The 23,420-nt window shown below is 35.6% G+C and overlaps 1 protein-coding gene across 5 annotated transcripts in view; it reads left to right on the plus strand.

Moving 5' to 3' along the window:
• Positions 1-23,420, plus strand: part of FAM13A (family with sequence similarity 13 member A) — a 281,449-nt gene that overhangs the window by 131,831 nt on the left and 126,198 nt on the right. For 4 of the 5 annotated variants that reach the window (XM_019629843.1, XM_019629842.1, XM_019629841.1 and 1 more), the window contains one exon: positions 4,287-4,364. In XM_019629843.1, coding sequence (XP_019485388.1) covers positions 4,287-4,364 — 78 coding nt within the window. Of the gene's footprint in view, positions 1-2,505; positions 2,545-4,286; positions 4,365-23,420 lie in introns of those variants that run through there. The other variant, XM_019629845.1, reaches the window with a different exon arrangement.

A 23,420-nucleotide genomic window follows, 5' to 3' on the forward strand; every position in this document is an offset into this window, starting at 1 on the left:
AAGGAAATTAAGGGTTTTAGCAAAGTAATGAAGGATCATGAATGTAAGCTGATTAAGGAGGGGATTAAAAACAGGAGGGATGCACAGGGGATTGTGAACAGTTAGAAAAGGGATGTTATTCATTCATTTGGTTTACTTATTCACTACAGTGGAGCTCCTACTATGTGCCAAATATTGTTCTAGGCCCTGTGGATATATTCTTGAGCAAGACTGGCCAAGTCCTCTCACAGAGTAGGGTGAGGTAAACAAGAAACAATGAAAACCAATAATTGTTAAAGTCAGATATTACAGAGGGCTATGAAGAACTATGAAAAAGATAGGGAGGTAGAGAGCATCAAATGGAAGGAGAGAGCAGTGGCAATTTAGATAAGGTGTTCCATCTGGGACGCCTCTCTGTGGAACTGAGCAGAAACCCGGATGTTGTGAGAAACACGCCTGTGAATAACTGGAGTAGTGGTTCGGCTGAGGGAACACTGACTGCTTTTCTATTTTAATGTCATTAGTTATCGAATAGTAAGGCCAACAATGCCATGATGAACAAGAGATTTTTTTCTCTCCTATTGTATTTTTAAATGGTGTTTTCACGATACCGAAGTGACACCACTTGTTTAAGCAATTGGTTATTGCACAGAACTCATTAGAGTGAGCAATCAGTTCAGTTAAAAGTCCCATTGAAGTAGACCAAATGTGTAAATATGAATATACCATACACAATGGGTTCATGTCTAATTTGTTTATCATTCCATTCTCCAATGACCAGCATTGGCATGCCATATGTAATAAGGCTCAATTAATATTTAAGTCAGTTTCATGCCCATAAGTAATTTATAATACTTACAATCACAAAACACATTCCTCCCTTCAAACTTTTTCAAAGAAGTTCTTCTAAGGGAAGAACTTGAACAGAAACCTAGAATCTCTTCCCCTTGCCCCTTGAGTATAGGGACTTACTTTAAATAGCTTTTAAAGTATTTAGATATAATTTCTATACCATAAAATTTACCTGTTCAAAATATACAGTTTAGTATTAGTATATTCACAAAGTTGTGCAGCCATTATTATTACCTAATTCTAGAACATTTTTCTCATCCCCAAAAGAAACCCCACACAGACTGGAGTCACTGCCCATTACCCCCTCCTTCCTGCCCCCGGCAGCCAATATCTACTTCCTGTTCCTATTTGCCTATTCTGGAGATTTCATGTAAGTGGAACCACATAATATGTGTCCTTTTGTGTCCAAAATGTGTCATTTAGCTGGCATAATGTTTTCAAGGTTAATCTGTGTGTTTAGCAGGTATTGGTACTTCATTCGTTTTTATTGCTGAATATTATTTCATTGCATGCATATACCATATTGTGTTTATCCATTCATCAGGTAAAGGACATTTGAGTTGTTTTCACTTTTTGGTTATTACGAATAATGCTTCTATGAGCATTCAAGTAGAAGTTTTTGTGTGGAGATATGCATTTAATTCTCGTAGGTATATACCCACAAGTATACATGGCTGTTTAAAGACCCAAACTTAAAAAAGTTTTATTTTACAAATATTTCTCGCTTAACTCCGTCATATATCTGTTTTAAAAGGATCCATTAAGTTATTCCCAGTTACTTATTAAGCTGCTAGTTGAATTGCTAATGTTTCTCCAGAAATCTGAGTAACCCTGGCCCTACAGGAACTGTCTCCTAAGCCCCGTGTCTCTGGAGCCTCCTGGCTCACTGCCCACTGCCTGGGTGCATGCCAGGATTTCAGCTGCGCTCTGTCTGATGGGGCATTGGGAACGCAACTCTGAACAGGTTGTGGCTTACCTTTTGGTCTGTAAATATTGCTTCTTTCTTGAAGAACCATACATTCTTGGAATTTAAGAATTAGATAGGATTCTTGGAGCGTACCTAATCCCATCCCTTTGTTTTAAAGGCCGTTGAACTAAGGGAGAGGCCCAAGAGGTTAAAATGCTTGCCCGAGTTCCTATGGAGGGTTAGTGAACGGATGAGAACCCGGATCTCTTCTGATCCTAGTTCATTGCTCTGACTACTAAACTTTGTCTCTGTTGTCTGAATTTACAAGTCATAAACCAAAAAATAAACATAATTTGTATAGGTGTGATTTTCAGATAAAAGTTTACACAAAATGCTTTCAGCGTGTTATAGGGAAAAGCTGACTATCAGCCTCACACATTAATTCACAGGGACAAGGAAAGAAACTAGGAGTATTAAGGAAATACTCTCACTTTTAGTTTGTGCATAAGGAGGAAAGAATGATAGGCATTTGTAAACACTCAGACAATTATAAACAAAGGTCAGCTATTCCTATTAACTTCCCTTAAGAGTCAGCCCTTTTTCCTTCTCATTACATTCTAACATTTACATACCAGTAGCTTAAAAAGGGGGCATAGGGATTAAGCATAATTATATTATCCAAGTGTAGTTGAAGTACCCAGGGGATTATGCAGTTAATCGCTTTGATCTTCTAAATGTCATGCTGGATATAGTTTATCCCTCTCACAGTGAGTCAGAAGTGGGAATGGGTTCATTCACTATTTCCAGTAAGTGGCTTATTTACCCTCCAACAGGTGTTGTGACTGGTGGGAAAGGGTAGGACTGGAATGCACACTTATTTGGAGATCCCAGAAATGTACCCTTGGGCCCTGACATAGGGCTGTACGTGAGGCCACAGGCAGCTGAGAGAGTTGGCAGCACCACATCTACCCTCCAGCTCAGAAGAGACGCTTGGATCCCCTGAGTCTGGGAAGACTGTTCCCTCGCACAGAGCCAGGAACAGGCGCTGTGGCCCAGGCACAGGTCTCAACTCCCCCACTGACTGTGTGCTGTTGGGCCATTCACCTTAGAATCCAAGTCCCTCATCTGTAAAATGAGGGAGGTAGACCAAATTTTGATCTTTAAAAATTGTTTTGGCTTTAAAATGCTATGGCTGTACACCCTACTAATTTAACATGGCAAGTGTATAGGATGAAAGGTCATATAGAACGGTGATAAGAGCTCAGGACTTAAAGTTTTACAGAACCATTTTTGAGTCCTTTGTGTTTATTGGGCAAGTTACTTAATTTCAGTAAGCTTTCATTGTGTTATACTTAAAAGGGAAATGATGATCAGAGCGTCTAACTCATAGGGCTATTTGGGGGAAAATGTCATTATGCAGTCTAGTCATTAGAACAGTGCCAGATACATCCTGTGATTCAGTGCATATTTATGAGCAGTAAGCAGTATTTTTATTTTCTTTAAGAACATTTTATCCTAACAATATACTGTTCCCTTTAGAAATAAATGAATATAATTCTAGTAGATTTTAGTAATATTATAAAGTGTATATATAATTAAAGTTATAATCAATTAACTATAAAGTAAACTAGAAAAAAAAGACTCATAATTTGGATGATTGAATAGTAGATATGATAGGGGAAGAAATGGGCTGAAGAGGTGAAGGTTATGGAGCAAGTGAAAGAAATCTGACTTATTTTCTCCTTTGCTTTTTTGTTGTCTGTAATCTTCCTCTTATGTATTTTTGTACTCTCTTAATTTGGAGATAGAATCATCCATGGAAAATGTATCCAAGTTAATAGCTGTTCAGAAGTGGGGCCCTATATTATCTTTTAAAGACAACAACATTATTATTGTTTTGTTATCATGTAGAAATAAAAAGTAAATCTATGCAACTCCATGTAAGCTATTTCCTTGTAATTTCTGCTATTATTTTTGTAAGTACTATTTTGGTGTGAACCTTCTAACAAAAGCTTCATAACTTTAGAAAGAGATACTCAGATATTTCTCCTCAGTTAGGATGTTAGTATGAAAGTGTCACTATTCAATAGTAGTTTCCTGAACTATCTGAATGAATTTGCTTAAGATAAAATATTTACAGAATCAAAACCCATTTGTTAAATACTGTGGGAAGAGTTGGCAACTCTAAGTATAATGGTTGATATCTTGGAGAATTAACTATCCAATTCTTTAAAGAAGGGGTAAGCTGTCTGTGGATGTGTAAATGACATGATAGTGTAGATGAGATTTTTAATGGTCATTTTTGAATGTATATGTCCTATACGTCCCATACCTCCATCACCATCTTTTCATACTTCACTGTTGCAGGTGACAAATAAGAAATGAAATATTGTGACTCCTCGCTACAATCTCATTAAATTCGATGTGAACAACTCAAACCAGAAATGCTTTCTTGTCTCCCTGAAAAAATTACTTTCCACTGCATTGTAATTTCTGGCTAGGGTAATGTTCTTTAGTCTCTAACATTTCTTATATACTTCTTTTATAGGAAGCCAGTTGTAAGAATACCCTACCCATCCTTCTAACAGAAGACTTAGACATGCAAAAACCATCTCCAAAAACCAAGGTAAGTTATATCTGATTTTTAGGCTTTCATATGAAACATTTAGCAAGGCTTTTTATAGTCTCGTGTTTCCATGTTCTGTTGCTTGCATTTCTCTCAGACTTTTTAAAATTTTTTTGGACCCAGCAGGATAAAAAGCCTTTTTTTAGTACTTTTAATCCAAGGTTATATTCATACAAAAATTCTCAGGATGCTCCTATTATTTAACAGAAAGTGATATTTTTTAGTAGTGGTCTTCTGCTCAATCAGAATTGTTTCCAACCTACAGAACAGGAAATAGTTTAGTTTAGTAAATTTTTCCTAGGTTACTTCACAGGATAAAATAAAATGTCCAATTATAACTTTTTTCAAAATAGAAATCACTTTATTGATTTTTCATAATTATAAAATATAATTAATTATTTAACAGTTTAGTTTATTAATCTATTATAATTATTTAAAATATACTTTCAAAATCATAAATATAGCATGATCAATGGAAAGTATTTAAGTCAATTTTAATAAGAAAAAATAAGAACTATCATACATATGACAGAATAAAGGGTCTAATGTGTAAAATTTTGTTTTCCTATTAAAAAAATCCAAAATGGCACATGGTTGTTTTGCCAGGAAAAAGAAAAACTCTTTTCAACACATAATATGTTAGGAAAATTTGATCATTTGTTCATTTGATGATTGTTCAAATGATCATTTGATCATTCAAGCCAGAAAAGTTATGACATTCATTTTAGAGCCCCTTTCATAATCTTTAATACTCTCTTTTAAGTAAACTTTTTCTGTTTATTAGGTATATATAATATTCCTAACTGGCCACTGTGACATTTATGCAGCTACTTTTTTTCTTTACTTCTAAGATAAATGTTCTCCAAACTTCCTTGAGTCCACTATAAGGAAAATTTAAAAGAATTCTAGTCCCTCATTTTAATTGCCAGTTACTATAAAAATAATTGTGTCTTTATTTTTAAAAGCAAATCAGGGAAAGTACTGAGTCATTACTTAGTGTCTTCTTTATGGTAAGAGTCCATAGTTTATTTTGGAAAGAAATAAAAAAATCTTTCTTTATAAAAGTTATTCCACTTTGATTTTTTCTGGAAAATTATTTTAACTGTCATGCTTTCCTTTCCAGATTCAAACTACTGTATTTTGCTGTGTATCATGTGCACTTTTTTGCCCAAATTTGTGAGGGAAAAATAGGGATGCACATTATACATGGGTAGTACTGATTTCGTATCCATATAAATGATTTTAATTCTGTTATTTATGCTTATGAATTAAAAGTGTAACTCTAGAAACCAATAACGATATCCATATGCAAAATAATGCCCTGGAATATGATAATCAGTTTTGTTGAACTTACGACAAAGAGTTTTTAGCCTTCTATGATGTATAAATATCATAAATGTATTACTGCTAGATAAAATTTCTTGTACCTTGTATCTAGTCTTGTGTTTTGTAAGTGTTTGTTACATAGAATTTCTTCTACCATAATATGTTTAAAAATGAATGCTAAAATTCCTTTATAATACAAAAAACAACTACCTAAATATAAACAAATAAAAATTCGTTTTAAAAAATTAAAATGAAAGATTTTTTTCCCTGAAAGTTTGAGCCAAAAACATAGGTGTACATTATACATGGCAAAATACAGTGTTTTATGTGTGTTTTTCAATGAAATGTTTGTGTATGCAAATTTATATATAATTAATTCAAATGTATAGTAGAAATTTTGTTTACTATGAAACTAATAAAATTCAGTGTCAGAAATATACTTATCAAACAAATGCGTTAAAAAATGTAGAATTTGAGGGAAAATTTTAGGTACCATTTGCTTATTAACTCCATTTATACTTATTTACTTTTAGGTAAAGAGACCCTAGATAAATCACTTCCTAAATAAAAGATAATCTCGAAGCCTATCGTAATAACTGTTCGAAGGGCTTTGTTAGTCATATGAAGTCAATGCCATTTGGAATGTTTCAGGCAGATACAGAATCGATGATTAGTCTGCATTTATTATCCTCCGTCAGTCTTCTTTATGGCTCATGACCAAATTAATTCAATAGAGAAATTACTTCATTGGTTAAGTCCTGGTTTGTAACTTTAGCTTCTTTGTGGCCTTACGTGAGCAAGTGTAAATTTACATGAACAAACTAGGCTCTGCTTAGTTTAAGAGTGATTCAACTCTTTGTAATTTCAAATCCCAGAAATGAGACAAACACAGAGCATGTGAGCTACAAGAGAGTATAAGGCACTAACTCTTTCACCAAGATTTTCTGTGAAGATCTTTTTTCTCCAGTTGATCTTTGAAAGCTAAACTTGAGAACACCTTTAAAACATGGTTGATGTGTCCTTTCTAGAGTGACTTAAGGAAGTATGAGAATGATGTGTATCCTTGGTATTAGTGTAACTCCAGTTGGACTCCACAGTTGTCTTTCTCAGATGTCTCTTGTTACAGTTGTATTTGCCTTGGACAGCTAAGTATTTCTGATCCCTACACGGCTAGAAGTGTAAAATGGTAATCCAGAAATGGCATATGTCCATTGGCTCTGGAGATGTCTCTCTAGTCTGAGCCATCTGTCCTCATGTGTGTTCCCTCTGCCAGCTGTTGTCTCTGCTCTTAGGCAATGAGAAGGATTCTATTTCTTCTTCCTAAGGTAGGAAAGCCTCTTTTTGATTTGAGTCCAAGCTGAAAAAAATGATACCTCCATTAACCAGTGCCATGCTACTTCGTGGATGAACGGATGAGCAGTGATCACCAGCCCTGCTAGCTCAAGGACATAGTTATACAACCATTTCTTGTCCAATTCTGTGTAGACTACATATGCAAACAAATAATTGGAATAGAAGATACTGAAGAGAATATAAAATTGATTTTTAAAGAGGTGTAGAACATAGAAACACACAGTTCCTTGAACTTAGTACAATCATGACTAGAGGAGAGGAGACAAAGTCATTTTCTACCGAATATATGTACTATGACTTTAAATGAGCCTTACAACCCATATTCACTTTCCTGAAGAGAATCTAGGGAACTGAGGGAAGAAAACTATGTTTTATCTCTCTTCCCTTGGTGTATGCTCTAAACTTCCCACTGCAGTTGCTGTGTTCCTGACCTCAGCAAAAAATTCAAGATCAGGTCATTGTATGCGGATGAATATCAGATTCATTCAGTGCTGAGATGAAAGTATAAAATAAACTGTGATCTATTTCTTTCTTGACTTTTATCCGTGGGTAAAAGTATATTGATAAAAGTTGATATTACACACACGTAATAGTTTTGGTTAATCATTGGATTATCCTAATGTTTTATAGATGTTTTCTTTAGTAAACTGTCATAGTATTATAACTATAAATTGTGTGATAAAAGATAATGTTATCAAGTCAGCAGTTATATAGTAGAAGCAACTATTAAATTATATTTTTCTTTTCAAAGGTTAATGGTTTCAGGGGCCCTGAATCATTTATGAAGATTTTCTTCAATAATGAGATTAGTTGGCACAGTTGTATTTAAAAAAAATTTTTTTTAAATGCCTATGTCTATTGGCAAATTAAACTAGAAACTTAAAATAATGTAGGGTTTTGAGAAGATTTAGTGGCAATATAATTTAATTTTTAATATGAAAATTAATAGAAAGAGTAACTTAATAAGCATTAAATTTTACAAAATTTCCAAGCTATTTAAAAATCATTGTTAATGGACATGCATATATTTTATGTTGCTTTAATTAATGTGTGCATTCTAATTAGTGTTTTAGTTTTTCCAGTTAACATAATTTCCACGATGTGTTTCCATGCATCAGCCTAGTTTGCATACTTACTTTTAATAAAAGTAATAGTAGTAGTAGTAGTAGAAGTAATAGTGATGATGATGATGGGTAACAATTAACAAGTGCCACTCTTGGAACTTCTTGATGTATATTACTCTTACCTAATCAGATTTCATGTGTTGTATATTTAGACAACTTGAATATTTGGCACTGTTTCTAATTTATCATAAACATAAAAAGCACTATTACATAAATGTTAAAGAATAACTTTTAAATGTTGAACAGTATTTTTTTATATTTTTATTACCTATAGTAGAATTAATGGATATGAATAGTTTTATGGCTAATGTACTATCACTCTAACATACTATCTTCCCTCAAGATAACACTATTTTGAAATTAATGTGTATCATTTCCTTTGTTATTATAGGGTAACTACAGAAACACACATACACACACACACACACACACACGCACAGACTATGTATATTACAGTTTTTCTGTGCATCATTTTCTGCAACTTTGTTTTTCTGTTCAGTATGCTCTACCCATATCCATTTTATGTTAAGAATATACGAGAGTTTATTTAGGCATTATTCTAGGTTTTCTAATATTTAAATTCTCTCCAATATTTAAATCAGTTCCAATATTTTGTTATTCCAAACCATTTTTAAGTGAATAATTTTCACATGATACCTTTTAGACATCTGTAAAAGTTGGGTCATAAGTAGGTACATCTTTGTCCAGGCATTACAAATGCTCTCTTAGGATGTTGTGCCAATTGACATGTTCAATGGCTGTGTATGATTGTTTCCAGTTTTCACATCCTCGCCAATCCTTGGTAATATCAGAGTTTTTATTCCCTCCAATCTAATGAGTGTGTGATGAACCTTGCTATTGCCTTAAATAGGTTTCTCTAATTTCTTGTTGTCACGGAGACATTTATTACTCATTGAATATTCATGTGCTCCTCCAGCATTGCAGTTAAGTGGGGCCAGCCTACTACTCTGGCCTACAGGCTATGAGCAGAAGTGACAAGTGTCACTTAAAGGGCAGAGAATTCAAAAATTTGTGCACAACTCTTCAGCTCCCTGTTGCAGTATGGCAATGAGGCAGTAGCACATGGGTGGTTTAGTGCCTTTGGTGGAGCAGCGCCCTCTGTCAACTTGCATTGGATGTGTGCCAAGACTGAGCCAATAAACCTCTGTTTTGTTAAGCCACTGAGATTTCCAGGTTAATGTGTACTTTTGCTGTAACATAGTCTATCCTGATTAATACACATGGGCAGCTATTCACGTGATGATATTTTCATATATGAAACTTAGGCCATATATATGGTCATTAATCTGTGTGCTGCTTTGTCCTTTCATTGCCAATGAGTTACTATTGAATTATCAGTTGTTTTCTTAATGATTTGTAAGAGTTTGTTTATTAGCTGTTGTCAGTTATATGTGTTACAAATACTTTCTCCAAATTTTTTAGTTTTCTTTTCATATTGAATATGGTGCCTTTTAATATACAAAAGTTTTTAATGTCAGATTCATCAGTCTTCAGTTTTTGTGCTTTTTTTACATCTTGTTTAGGAACTTCTCACCTAACTTGACATCATTAAGGAAGGTTTTTTTATTGGTTTCCAAAAGGTTTAAATTTTGCTTTGCTCCATTTGAAATCGGAGTCTGTGTAAAGCATAAAATAGGAATCTAATTTCATATATGAAAATCAGTCAACTCAACATATTTGTTTACTAGTTCATCGTTTCACCACTTTTTGAAATATTTCTGTTACACATCAGAATTTTTATGTCTTTTTCTGGACTTTATTATTTGTTGTCTTATCTATTTGTTTATCTTGTGCCATTACCACAATGTCTTATTTAGTGATATCTGGTAGAACAAGTTCCTTCACTTTTATTCTCCTTCTGGAAAATTATCTTGGTCATTCTTGGTCTTTTGCTTTTACAGTTAGATATTGTCAAGTTTCATGAGAAATCTTAGTTAGAATTTGAATTGAATTGATAGATTAATTTTATGAGAATTGGTGTCCTGTCCATGACCATCATATAACTCTTTGTTTCCTCAGGTTTTCTTTTTTTTTTTTTTAAGATTTTTTATTGGGGAATTGGGGGGATGGGAACAGTGCTGGGGAGTTGGGGGAAGGGGAACAGACAAGTTGCTGTCGTTTTGTTCTTCAATCTAGTTGTGGAGGATGTTGCTTCACTGGCCCAAGTTGGCACCATCATTGCGCTCTTCTCTGGCGAGGCAGATCAGTCGCCGGCTTCTGGACGGCCGCTCACTGTGGCTGCTGGCCGCTCACGCTGGCTGCTGGCCACACACGGTAGCCCATGGCAATCCACTGCCACAGGGGCTGCAGCCCACGCCGTCGCCAGCGACTCATGGCAGCCCAGCTCCAGGTTGAGCTGTTGTTCAGCATCTCAGCTGCGGAGGGCAGTGTCACTGGCCCTCATATGTGGAATCCGAACCGGGGCCCTCTGGCATCCCAAGCGAGTTCTTAACCATCGCGCCACTCGGCCGGCCCCATCCTCAGGTTTTCTTTAATGTTTTTGATGAAAATATGTATATAATTTTCTTCTTAAATGTTCTAGGTAGCTCACATTTTATAGATATTGTAAATGGAATACTTATTATGTCTTCAAACTTTGTTGCTGATATTTAGTGTTGAAACTGGTTTTTATTGTTGACTTTAGAAACCTTGCCAATTCCCATTAGTTCTAATATTTTGTCAGTCAATTGTCTTTCACTTCCTTTGTAGACAGTCATCAAAAAATAATGAGCATTGTTTATTCCTTTTCAAACCTTTTATCATTTAATTTATTTTTTCTTGTATTGTGTTCTAGGACTTCCAGTATAAGGTTAAATACAAGTGATGATAGTCTGCTTCCTTGAGTTGCATCCTAATTTTAAGAGAAGGTTTTTACATTTAAATTTTTAAGTATTGTCATGTCACTTTCTTTTTGTTATAATTTATTAATAATAGCAGGCACATAGCAAACCTTTAATAAAGACTTGAAAATGAACAAATAGATTATTTCATTGCTTCTTTGTTTCATATGAAAGTAGTGTCAGTATGTTTTCATATGTATTTGTCCCACATATACTTATTAGATTTGTGATATTTGCTGTAAGCGTTTGATAGATATGCTTTATAAGCCTACAGAGGTTCCCCTATATTTATACTTGGCTAAGAGTTTTTATCTTGTGTGAACGTTATATTTAGCAAATGTTTTCTTCTGTATCTAAGAAAATTACATGAATTTTCCACTTTATTCTTTTATAAAATGGGGAATTATAGTGATAGATTTTTCTAATCTTATACCAACACTGCATCACTGGAATAAACCACTTCTGAACTTGGCCTTGATACATATATTTTACTACTTTGCAAGATTTGGATAGCTGATGTTTGTTTAGTACTTTTGTGTCTATGTTTGTAAATATGTGTTATCTGCATATTTATATATCTATAAATGTTTTTGTAAAAAGGTTATGAGGCGTGACAATTAAGTTCGCAAACTTGTTGCAACAATGTTGCTAACATTTTGTTGATATCAGAGGGTTTATTCATTATGAATTTGTACCAACTGGACAAAACAGTTAACCAAGCTTACTATTTGGAAGTGCTGCAAAGGCTGTGTGAAAAAGGTAGACAAAAACGACCTGAACTTTTCACCAACAGTTCTTGGCTCTTGTATCACGACAATGCACCAGCTCACACAGTACTGTCTGTGAGGGAGTTTTTAGCCAGTAAACAAATAATCATATCGGAATACCCTCTCTATTTATCTGATCTGGCTCCCAAGGACTTCTTTCTTTACCCAAAGATAAAGGAAATATTGAAAGGAAGACATTTTGATAACATTCAGGACATCAATGGTAATAAGATGACAGCTTTGATGGCCATTCCAGAAAAAGAGTTCCAAAATTGCTTTGAAGGGTGGACTAGGCACTGGCGTCGGTGCATAGCTTCCCAAGGGGAGTACTTCAAAGGTGACCGTAGTGATATTCAGCATTGAGGTATGTAATACTTTTTCTAGAATGAGTTTGCAACCTCAATTGTCAGACCTGGTATGCTAACCTAATTAAATGAGTTAAGGAAAGTCTCTTTTTTCTAGTCTCTGAAACAGTTTAAGATGAGGATTATCAGTTCCTTCATTATTTGGCAGAATGTACCTATAAAACAGTCTGGGTCTGGTGAGGTTTATTGTTTTATTTGTTTTTAATTTTGTTCTGTTTGCTTTTTAAATTTGTTTTGGCAAGTTTATTTTTAACTACTGATATCAACCTTTTTAATGCCTGTAGTTCAGTTTATGTTTTCTATTTCTTCTCAATTAGCTTTGGTTAAGTTATATTTTCTAGGAAATTGCCTATTTTAACTAATTAAATTTATCAGAATAAAATATTTCAGTGTTCCTCTTATTTTTAAAATCTTTGTTTTATTTGTAGTTAAAAACTTTTTTTATGTTTCTAATATTATCTTTTGAAACCTTCTCTTTTTTGCTTTTGATTAGACTTGCTAGAGATTTGTATATTTTATTAGTCCTTTCAAAGAACCAGCTTTTAGTTTTGTTCTCTATTGTATGTTTGTTTCCCATTTCATTGATCTCTGATTTTTATGATTTCCTTTCTTCCCTGTGTCTGTTATTTATATGGTACACCATCTTTTTTCCTAGTATCTGGTAGCTCTTCTTTCATGGGCATACCCATGTATTCTAAATATGTTTTCTATGAGATGTGATATTGAAGCTTTAATGATCAATTTTTTTGAGTGTATTTGCTCTGTTTACTAAAAGCCTCTTTTAATGTATTGAGTGTCCTTTAAGGACACTCTTTTTTTTTTTTTAAGGATCATGTCATTTCCTTCTTACCTTTTTCTTCTTTATTTCTTTTTTGTGTGTAATACTTTCACAATGCCAGGAAACACAGTGAACCCTTGATAAATACTTGAGAAAGAACAAATGAACTAATCAATTTTTTCTCCTATTTCTTATGAAAGCCCTGAGAGAGAGAGAGAATGGTTATGGAGAATTTGACTTGTAAGAATATAGCTAAATTTAGTGCATTTTTTTCTTTTTAAAGGGGTTGATAGCCATTAAATATATAATTATATCTGGAATTTAAGATTTTGGGGTTTATGTGTATCTTTTCCTGATTTGTCTTTTTTGAGTTTTTCTTGCTATAATTTCCCATCTGCTTTTCTTCCCCTACATGATTGTGTATACAAGTATAAATGTTTCTTGTACTAAACAGAAAATACTCCACATTTTACCATCTCTCCTCTAGGTGCTGGATGATAATATTCTGGGTTTTTGTTTTGGTTTTTTGTTTTGTCTCTTCCATTATCTTGGGCAATCACTTTGCAAAGCTAAATGTTCAATGCTTAATGGCATAAGATTTTTAAAAATAAATAAATGTTCATTTGTCATTTGAGTTAGATGACTAAATCTTTTAGAGTTATATCTATGGCTAAATCTTTCAATTCTAATATTTCTAAGCACATTAGTTGGTTTCTTAAGTCACTAATAATCTATTTGAAGAGTTTCTGGAATTTTTTTAGAATTAATGACAGGCAGATTCAATTATTTAGATAGTATTTTCTTGTGTTCTGTGATATTTTATAACATACATATAAACTGTGAAATAAAAAATATGGGGTTATATAGTAATTTTAGTAATAATACAAATATGATGGTATATCTGGATGTACCTGCCTAATCTCTTAATCTTAATAATTTGGCTCATTTAACCCCCGTCTTTATACTTTACCTCTTTCCAGGTGCTATAAGCATCCCTCCCTCCCTCTCCCTCCTTCCCTTTCCCTCCCTTTCCCTCCCTCTCCCTCTCTCCTACACTCCCTCTCTCCCTCTCTTCCTCTGTCTCCCTCCCTCCCTCCCTCCCTCCCTCCCTCCCTCTCTTTCTCTTTCTCTTTTTAAACAGATGAGAAACTGGAGGCTTAAAGAGCCTAGTTATTATCTTCCCCAAGGTTGTATGGATAATATGTATTTGATTCTAAAAGTCAAACTCTTTGCCCTCATAGCGCCTTCCATTTCCATAGTTTTGTGTGCTATATTGTGTTACAACACCTCCTTTGCAGAGAATTTGTCAGAATTAAAGGTAATACGTTTACACTGTCTGGGACACGAAATAAGCATTTAGGGCCTACTGAAAGATACTAAAGTATGTACACATTTTCAATAAGACCATGTTGCCATATTGCTCTCTAACACAGTTCTGCTAGTTGGTAGTAGAATTATGGGCATTCTAATTGCACTACAAACTAGTGGACATGGGACATAATCAGCCTTAAATGTTTATGAACATGATAGATGTAAATTGGAATCTCTGATTGGGATGTAAAATGTTATTTTCCTGATTTCTAGTGGGATTGAAAATGTTTTCTATATACTGGACTATTTATAATTATATTCTAACAATCAGTTATGTAAAATTGGGTCAAATTAAATAATTTAAAATAATTCAATATTAATTTCTGCACAAAGTAGACCCTTTGGTGATCATACATATAGAAACAAAAGAAAAAGTTGAAATGAATGATGTAAAACATAGGTCAACACCACCAGCCCAAACCAGCCTACCACTTGTTTTTATAAACAAAGTTTTGTTGGAACACAGCCATGCCCATTTCTTTACATATTGTCTATGGCTGCTTTCACACTACAACAGAGGTAAGTAGTAGCAACAGAGACCATATAACCCTTAAAGCCTAAAATATTTACTATCTGGCTTTTTTATTGGGGGAGTAATTATAATTACTTGGGCACTTAGCACTGTACAGAAACATTATTATCAGTAGATATGGTTTTTTTAATTGAAATTTTTAAAATTAAACTTATTGGGGTGACATTAGTAAGTAAAATTACATAGGTTTCAAGTTTACATTTCTATAATACATCATCTGCATATCACATTGTGTTTTCACCACCCAAAGTCAGTTCTCCTTCCATCACCATATATTTAACCCCTTTTACCCTCTTAATATCAGGCTTCTTACAGAAAATGTTTGCCAACTCCTATTGTAGAAGCATAATTGCTGTAGACCAGTGTAAACACCTGAATCGTTATCATTACTAATCATTTTCATGATTTGCTATTACCATTACCAGATATAAAACTCAGAATTTATAAGGTTGATTTTTTTTAATATGATGGGCATATTTTACAATGATATTGTCATTTTAAAACTTTCAAAATAACTGTAAGGTTTAAATTATTTATTAGTTGCAAACAGATGAATTTATTATTTTACTTTAAAATCACATATCATCTGTACAGCAGTTCCCCGAATAACATTCAGCGTCATTTCATCATAATGTTATGAGATGCCTTAGGAACTTAACTCTTATTTATATCAGTTAGCCTATGGTAAAGTTGGTTTTGTTATATGTCATTTCACCATAGTCCCACAACCCTGTGACGATGTTAAATGAAGACTTACTATATTCTTTTTTTCTTTTTTGCATAATCCTTTATCTTAAATACAACTTTATTTGATTCTCTTCTTTATATTTACAGTTTGGGATCTTGGAATGTCATAAAAATTTGTACCCGAACTTTTTCTCTGTTTCATTAAAATTCTTTAATTGGGTGCTTACCCTGATGACTCTAAGCAGGCCTTTATTTACTCATCCTGTTACCAGGGACGTCACATTTCTTTATCCCATCTTTTCCTTTTCTGTTTTTTAATGAGGGAGGAAAAAAGGAAGAGAAACATAGTTATTTATACCCACCATGTCCCCAGTCAAAAGTCTCTTTTTGTGACCATATTATATTGCATAGAATGATAAAGACTTATAACTAGCCTGGCAATTCTTGGATCTGCCCCAAACTCTTAAATGGGGTTCTTATTATCCCACTAGACCTGCTAAACAATTAAAAACAAGATAGCAGAGTTCAATTTTAAAACAAGTTTGAACTAGTAGTAGTCTCACATCTTCAAACAACTTTTGTGAGTCCTTTTCTCTGTAGAGCTCTTATGGAAAGTGATTTTGTCAATACCAGTTCTGCCAAACACTCAGATGAACCAATGACCTTTAAACCGATAATACTATACCTTTAACAACAAAGAACCCTGTGATTTTTCCAGAGTTAATTTGGCTTGTGTTCAAATCACCAATAACAGTAGCCAGCATTTTCTTGTGCTCATTACCCAATTCCCACAGAGTGAAGTAAAGAGGTTCAGATATCTGTAGCAGTCTGTGTTCCAAGAAAGTTTATCTTGAACTTAGGGAACCTGAATGTTTTATAATGGACAGTAAGCATGACTACCCTTTACTCCAGAGGAAGAGACTATCTCTGGCTTTCAAGACTGTAAGGAAACCAGTCTGTACTCCAAATGGAAAGACTATCTTCTCTTCCAAAGCTGTTTACTATACAAATGTCCTTGAAAAGATAATACAGATCAAAGGCAGTCAGTGTCTCTGCATGTAAGACATACAGAAACATAGCAGACCTGTAAAAAATTCTCTTCTAGAACTACCATGTTCACTAGAACAAGAGAGGACCTTTGTTCTAGCATTCCCAGGAAAATGCCTCAGATTGACCTTGCTGAACAAATCACTGTGGCTAGGAGATGGGAGTGTGCCAGTTGGCTTAGCCCAGGTCAGGGGTCGGCAAACTGCGGCTCACGAGCCACATGCAGCTCTTTGGATATGTACGTGTGACTCTGTGGTAAAATTGAAAATGAAAATAAAACTATCATAATTTCATTTATAATATTACTTTACATTTTCCTTATTCGTAAAAATATGTTTGTGGCTCTCGAATAATTTTTAAATTGTTGTGAGGCACAGAATTGGCTCTTGCAGAGGTCAGCAAACTTTTGAGATGGAACATACCCAAAGAGCCACATGTGGCTTGCGAGCTGCGGTTTGCCCACCCCTGCTTCACCCCTAGAGCTGTGAAAGGAATTACCTTCTTGGGAACCGCATGGAACACCAATGGAAATTGGGGACATTGGCACAGAAGAAGAAGTGATATGAAACCTGGGAAGACAACCGAAATTGTACATTACACAAGCTCCAGTTAATGAATATCAAAGTTAGAAGATGCAAAAAGTATGAATGTAATCTGGGGCATATATTATCAATAACAGCGTTTGGAGAAGGTTCAGTCAAAAACCTGTTTATATCACCCTAGTCTTTCCTCCACATTATGGCCAGAATAACTATTATAAAATACAGTAATACCTTGGTTTGCAAGCATAATTCATTCTGGAAACAAACTACTCATATTGCAAGACATCGTTCGTTTACCAAGTTAAAATATTATTAGGTTGGTGCAAACGTAATTGCGGTTTTAATGGCAAAAAAACCGCAGTTAACGTTTGCACCAACCTAATAGAAATATTTGCTCATCTTGCAGAACACTCACAAACCAAGTGACTCACAATCCAAGGTTTTACTATACTTTGTTCCTCCACTAAATAATGAACAAAGATCAAACCCTTTATTACAGTACATATTGCCTTTAGCAGTCTGACCCCTATCCAGCCCTCCAGTTCAACTCTTGCCACCACCTCTGTTCACCCCCTTGCCCAATCATTTCAGGTTCCTTATTTTGCACTTTTGCTGTTGCTCCTATGCCCATTATCTGGAAGGTGTTTCCTCTTTACCTTTATCTCCCTCAGCCAGAATTAACTGTGCCTTTTGTGTATATGCTTCAATAACATTGCATACATTATACATGTCTTACTTAACACAATTTTTTCTGCATTCATCACAGTTCATTTCTGTATATTCGTGCAGTTATATGATTAATATTAGTCTTCCTCACTAGACTGCCAGCTCCAGCGTACAGAAATCAGGTCTGACCTATTCTCCCTTGTATTCTTAATGCCTCACAGGTGGTACACGCTCAGTCAATATCTGTTGTTACTGAATGTTTTTACAAATGTAAGAGGCCGGGTGGCATAACAGTTAAGGTTATTGGCTCCTGAGTAGAAGTGCCAGAAGTTCAAGTCGGGAACTCATCACTTACTACCTGAGTTACCTTGGGTGGCTTTCCTCAATCTCTGCATGTCTGTTCTCCCATCTATAAAGTGAAAATAACTCTGCCTATTTCATAAGGTTATTTTTAACTGAAAATGAGGAAAACTATATATGCATTGCTTAAATGTTATGCCTTCCATATAGTAAGCAGCCAAAAGTTAGCTATATTTGCAGTTGTACTCATTACTGGAGGTAGAAGTCTGTGTATCTGTCTCCCAGAGCTGGCCCTCCGCTCCTTTAAAACTACAGCCAGCATCATGAATGAGTCCAGGGCCTACCTAGCCCCAGGCCAGGCAGGTCTTAACTGTTCAAGAAATCCTTGTTGAATTGCATTGTTGTCAAATTTGAAGAATGCTATTAATAAATATTATAAGTTTGGTAATAGTGACATGCCTTGCCAAGTCCTGAAGTCCTTTGTTACTTTTTATCAATGATTAAAATTAGTGGTTCTTCTAACATTTATTGTGTGCTAACTCTACTCTGGAGCATTCTAGTGGAACAAGAATGATCTCATTTAATTTTCATCACATCTTAGGAAGTATACGTTTTTAATTATACACTTGAGGCACTTGAGCTTCAGAGATGTTAAGGGGCTTTCCCAAAATCATGCAGCTGGCAATAGGGAGAAAGAGAGTTCAAAGCCCGTTTCTACCTTATAAATATGTGGCGAAATAAAGTATTCACTTACGTTTAGGACAACGGGAATGGTTTTGAATCCATTGAGAATGTGTATTTTACTAACACCAAATAACCAGTAGCTCCTAGCTTTGTTACATAGAGCAGCACCCTAGTGGGGGAGCCCTTCCTCCAAAACGGAAGAGACCTCACTGATTCTGAGCCGTATAATTCCAGGTGGCTTTGTGGGCAAGGGTCCATTAGTTTAGAGTTTGGCAAAAAGAGTGCAAAACATTTCATCAGGTTTTTTTTGTTTATAGCATGGACTCCAGTAAATAAAGCTTGAATTATAAATAGCATTTGTTTTATCCCTTTAATCATGGTTTTGGTAGTCCTGCTTACAACACACGTAGACAAATACATGCAATTCAGACATGCTGTCCTGCTCACCGAAACAGCACCCTCAGACAAAGCTGGAAATACAGTATTCCTCCACTATTATTGATGTGGGAGGTGCTCCCCCCTCAAAAAAAAATGTACCTTCACTTATGGATTTATCACAGAAATGCAAACAGTAAATGCAAATGGATCACCAGATAATGGTAGTTACTATTCACAGTCACAGAAGAATCATTTCTAGAAGTTTTTCAGAGATTGCAGCCCCAGCTATTGCTGAACGGTACAAGAATCTTACAGGATGGAATCCTGCACATACTTATCTTTACCTGGGGCATTAACTCTCATTTTTAGAGAAACGTAGGCTGTGTAGCTACCCCACCCCTTAGGAGAATAAGATAATATTTTTAAGAACTCATGAATGAATGACATTATCAAAAGATGTTTTCATGTTTGATTAGTGCTCAGAAAAGGGAATGTGTTTTAATGTATTGTTGAATTCAGCTTGTTAATATTTTGTTGAGAATTTTTACACGTATGTTCTTCAGGGATATTGGCCTATAGGTTTTTTTTGTCTTGTAGTGTCCTTGTCTGGTTTTGATATCAGGGTTTTCAGGCCTCAAAAATTAGTTTGGAAGTGTTCTCTGATCTTCTATTTTTTAAAAGAGTTGAGAAGAATTGGTATTATTTCTTTAAATGTTTGGTAGAAGTCACCAGTGAAGCCACCGAGGTCTGGACTTTTTTTTCCCTTGGGAGGATTTTGGTTACTAATTTAATTTCCTTATTAGTAATTCGTCTGTTCAGATTTACTATTTCTTCATTTTTCAGTCTTGGTAAGTTGTATGTTTCTATGAATTTATCTATTTCTTCTTGGTTTTCCAACTTGTTAGCGTATAATTAATTACTTATAGTAATTTCTTATGATTCTTTGTATTTCTGTGATATCCATTGTAACATCTCTTTCATTTCAGATTTTGAGTTCTCTCTTTTTTTCTTTGTGAGTCAAGCTAAAAGTTTGTCTATTTTCTGTATTCTCAAAAAAACTAGCTCTTAGAGAGAAAGTAAATCTAATACAATGTCAACAATTGGCGACTGTAGTGAAAGGTTGTTCATTCTCCTATTCTTGCGTCTTTTCTGTAGATTTGAAATTTTTTTAAATAAAAAAAATCAGGAAGTTAAAAAAAAACTAACTTAGTTTCATTGATCCTTTCTATTGTCTTTTTAGTCCGCTTCATTTATTTCCACCCTGATCTTTATTATTTGGATTCCTCTACTAACTTCAGACTTGATGTCTCATGTTAAATACATGACTATAAACCTCAACTGAGCCCTCATGTTGTTCACAGTCCTACTATTCTCCCCAATCCTTTCACTCTTCCTCTGTTTTAAACAGCTGTTACAGACCTTCTCCTTGGTCCTGAACTTCTGCCATCCCCCATTTCACCCTTCATTCTCAGGTGACGATCTTAACATTCTGTTTCACTGAGAACATTCAAGAGCAAACGTCTACCTGCTGCCACCCTCCCATCCACCCACTTCCTGCCCCCATGCTGTGTTCGCTCCTCCTTTCCCATCACAGGATGTACTGAGCTTGCTCCTTCCGAAATCAGCAGCGTCACTCTCTACTGGATTCCGCATCTTCTGACTCACTCAGGAATCCTGCTCCGCCTCCTGGGTCGTCACGTTTTTATCTGTCTACTTAATCATTTCCAGTAGCATAGAAATATGCTATATTTCTCATCTTATTTAAAACACACACACACACACACACACACACACACACACACACACACACACTCCCATGATTACGCAGCACCCTTTAGCAATCTCTCATTTCCTCTGCTATTTCTTACAACAAAACTCCTCAAAATAATTAGATACGCTTGCTGTTTTAACTTCCTCTTCTCTATTCTCTGGAATTCACTCCAATCAATCCCATTACAGAATGAAACAGCTCTTGTCAAGTGTCATCACGTTGCCAAATTCAGCAGTCAGTTCTCAATTTTTCTTATTCACCCTGTCAGCAGCATCCAACACATTTGATCACTCCTTTTTTTTTATAGCAGCTTTATTGAGATCGTTCAGATACCATAAAATTCACGCTGAAAGTTACAATTCAGTGATGTTTAGCGTTCACAAAGGTGTATGGCCATCATCCTTAATTCTAGAACGTTTCATGCCCCCAAAATAGACCCCATGGCAAGTGCAGTTACTTCCATTGCTCAGTCCCTGGCAGCCCCTGATTTACTTTCTATCTCTGTAGATTTGTATACTCTAGACATTTCATATAAATGGAATGGCACAGCATGTGTCCTTGTGTGTCTCCCTTCTTTCACTTAGCCTAATATTTCCAAGAGTCATCCCTTGCCGCTGCCTTTCTCATGCACTCAGCTCCAGCCACAGCGACTTCCTGCTGCCTTCAGACTGGCGAGTCGTGCATCCTCCTCAGGACCGGCTCACCTCTCTTCTCTCTATCCTGAGTGCTCCCCTCCAGACATCCTTCTGGGACACTCCGTTATTTCTTTTAGGTCTGTGGTCAGGACTGCGGTTGCCTCCCGATATCTAGTTTCCCTCATTTTCAGGGCTGAGTACACTGATACACAGACATAAGACAGCTTTCCCTAACTTCCCTGGAAGCTGTGTGACACCATGTGACTCAACATTGCCCAGTAAGTGTTAGATTTCCTTTTAATGATGTGGCCTTCCCTGGCCCTCCCTCCAACTCACCATGTTTGTAACACAAACCCAAGTTCCTGCCCTCATAGAACTTATATCTGTATTAGGGGGAAAGACAGCCAATAAATAAACATAAGTAAATATATAGTGTGTCAGAGGGTACTAAGCACAATGTAGATAAATAAGCAAATAGGGAATGGTCAAGCAAATGGGGAATGGTGCATAAGGGGAAATTTCCCCATTTATTATATAGTGTCAGAGAAGACTTCAATGATAAAGTAGTAGTTGAGCAAAATCTTGCATCAATTTGCATGAAGTTTTCCTGCATATAAATAAATATCAAACAACATTGGCTTCAACAAGATAGAAATGCATTCCCCTCAAATAAACAAAACCTGTATGTCAGGCAGGGCTTGTGATGAGACTCTCAGGTTGCCGGAGACCCAGAATCCTTCACCTTCCAACTCCACACAGCTGCAGTGCGGTCCCCCTGCCCCAGGCATTGCCATCTGCTTTCCACAGGAGGCGTGTCGCCGCCCTGCACTACCACTAATCATTTAGTTTGTCCTGGATTTTACAGCTCATTACTTCACTTTTCACCTTCACTTTGATCAGGAAAAAGGAGTTTTAATAGCCCATTTTTTCACTATCTGTACAACCTTGGGCAAATCATTTCAGTTCTCTGGGCCCCTGGACTCATTTCTGAAATGAGGGGATTGGAGCAGATCTCTCTTCAACTTTAAATCTGAGTGGTTCTAAAATAATAATCTAATTTCTTAATTTTCCACTTAATTTTTTGTGTATAAACATGAAACTTGTATAACCAGCTATAATTAAGCAATTCAGTTATTTAATGTTAAGTTTATTATTTACCTTAGCACTTATTTCCAAAAACCTCAGAGAAATTATTTACTTCTTGACAAATTTTAAAACATTGAATCAGCAGCACGCATTGTTCTTTAAAAAATTCACCTGCCCAGGATTCATCCCAGGTATATTCCCTGAGATTGGGAAGTAGAGTGGGGCAATGCAATTAGGCAAGTGTACTTTTTTAAATCTTCAAAGGATATCCTGACATGCACCCCTGGCTGAGCACCCCGGCTTCATGGCATTCCATCTAGTGTCAGTAGCATCCCTTTGGAACAGGCTTTCAGAGAGCATCGTGTTTTAAGGCCTCATCACCCTGTGTAACCCCGTCCTCTAAATGAGCAAGAATTGAGGCCACAGGATTGCATTTGGGATTAGATGACAAACATCCCACTGACTGATTAGTCATTTTGATCATTAGAGATAAATGATCAAAACTTATAAAGCAAATGTTTCTATTACTAATAGAAAGAAAATTTGTACAAGCCTTGTATCTAACTTCCTAAACTGCTCAGTTTACACTGTTACTTTTTGCCTGAATTTTTTCCTAATAAAAGACCTGAAGTCAGGGACTCGAATCCATGACTATAAAATAGCAGATGGGGGGCCGGCCGAGTGGCGCATTGGTTAAGAACTGGCTTGGGACGCCAGAGGGCCCCAGTTCGGATCCCACATATGAGGGCCAGTGACACTGCCCTCCACAGCTAAGATGCTGAA

This window comes from Hipposideros armiger, unplaced genomic scaffold (genome assembly GCF_001890085.2).
Source record: "Hipposideros armiger isolate ML-2016 unplaced genomic scaffold, ASM189008v1 scaffold_870, whole genome shotgun sequence".
NCBI classification, from domain to species: domain Eukaryota; kingdom Metazoa; phylum Chordata; class Mammalia; order Chiroptera; family Hipposideridae; genus Hipposideros; species Hipposideros armiger.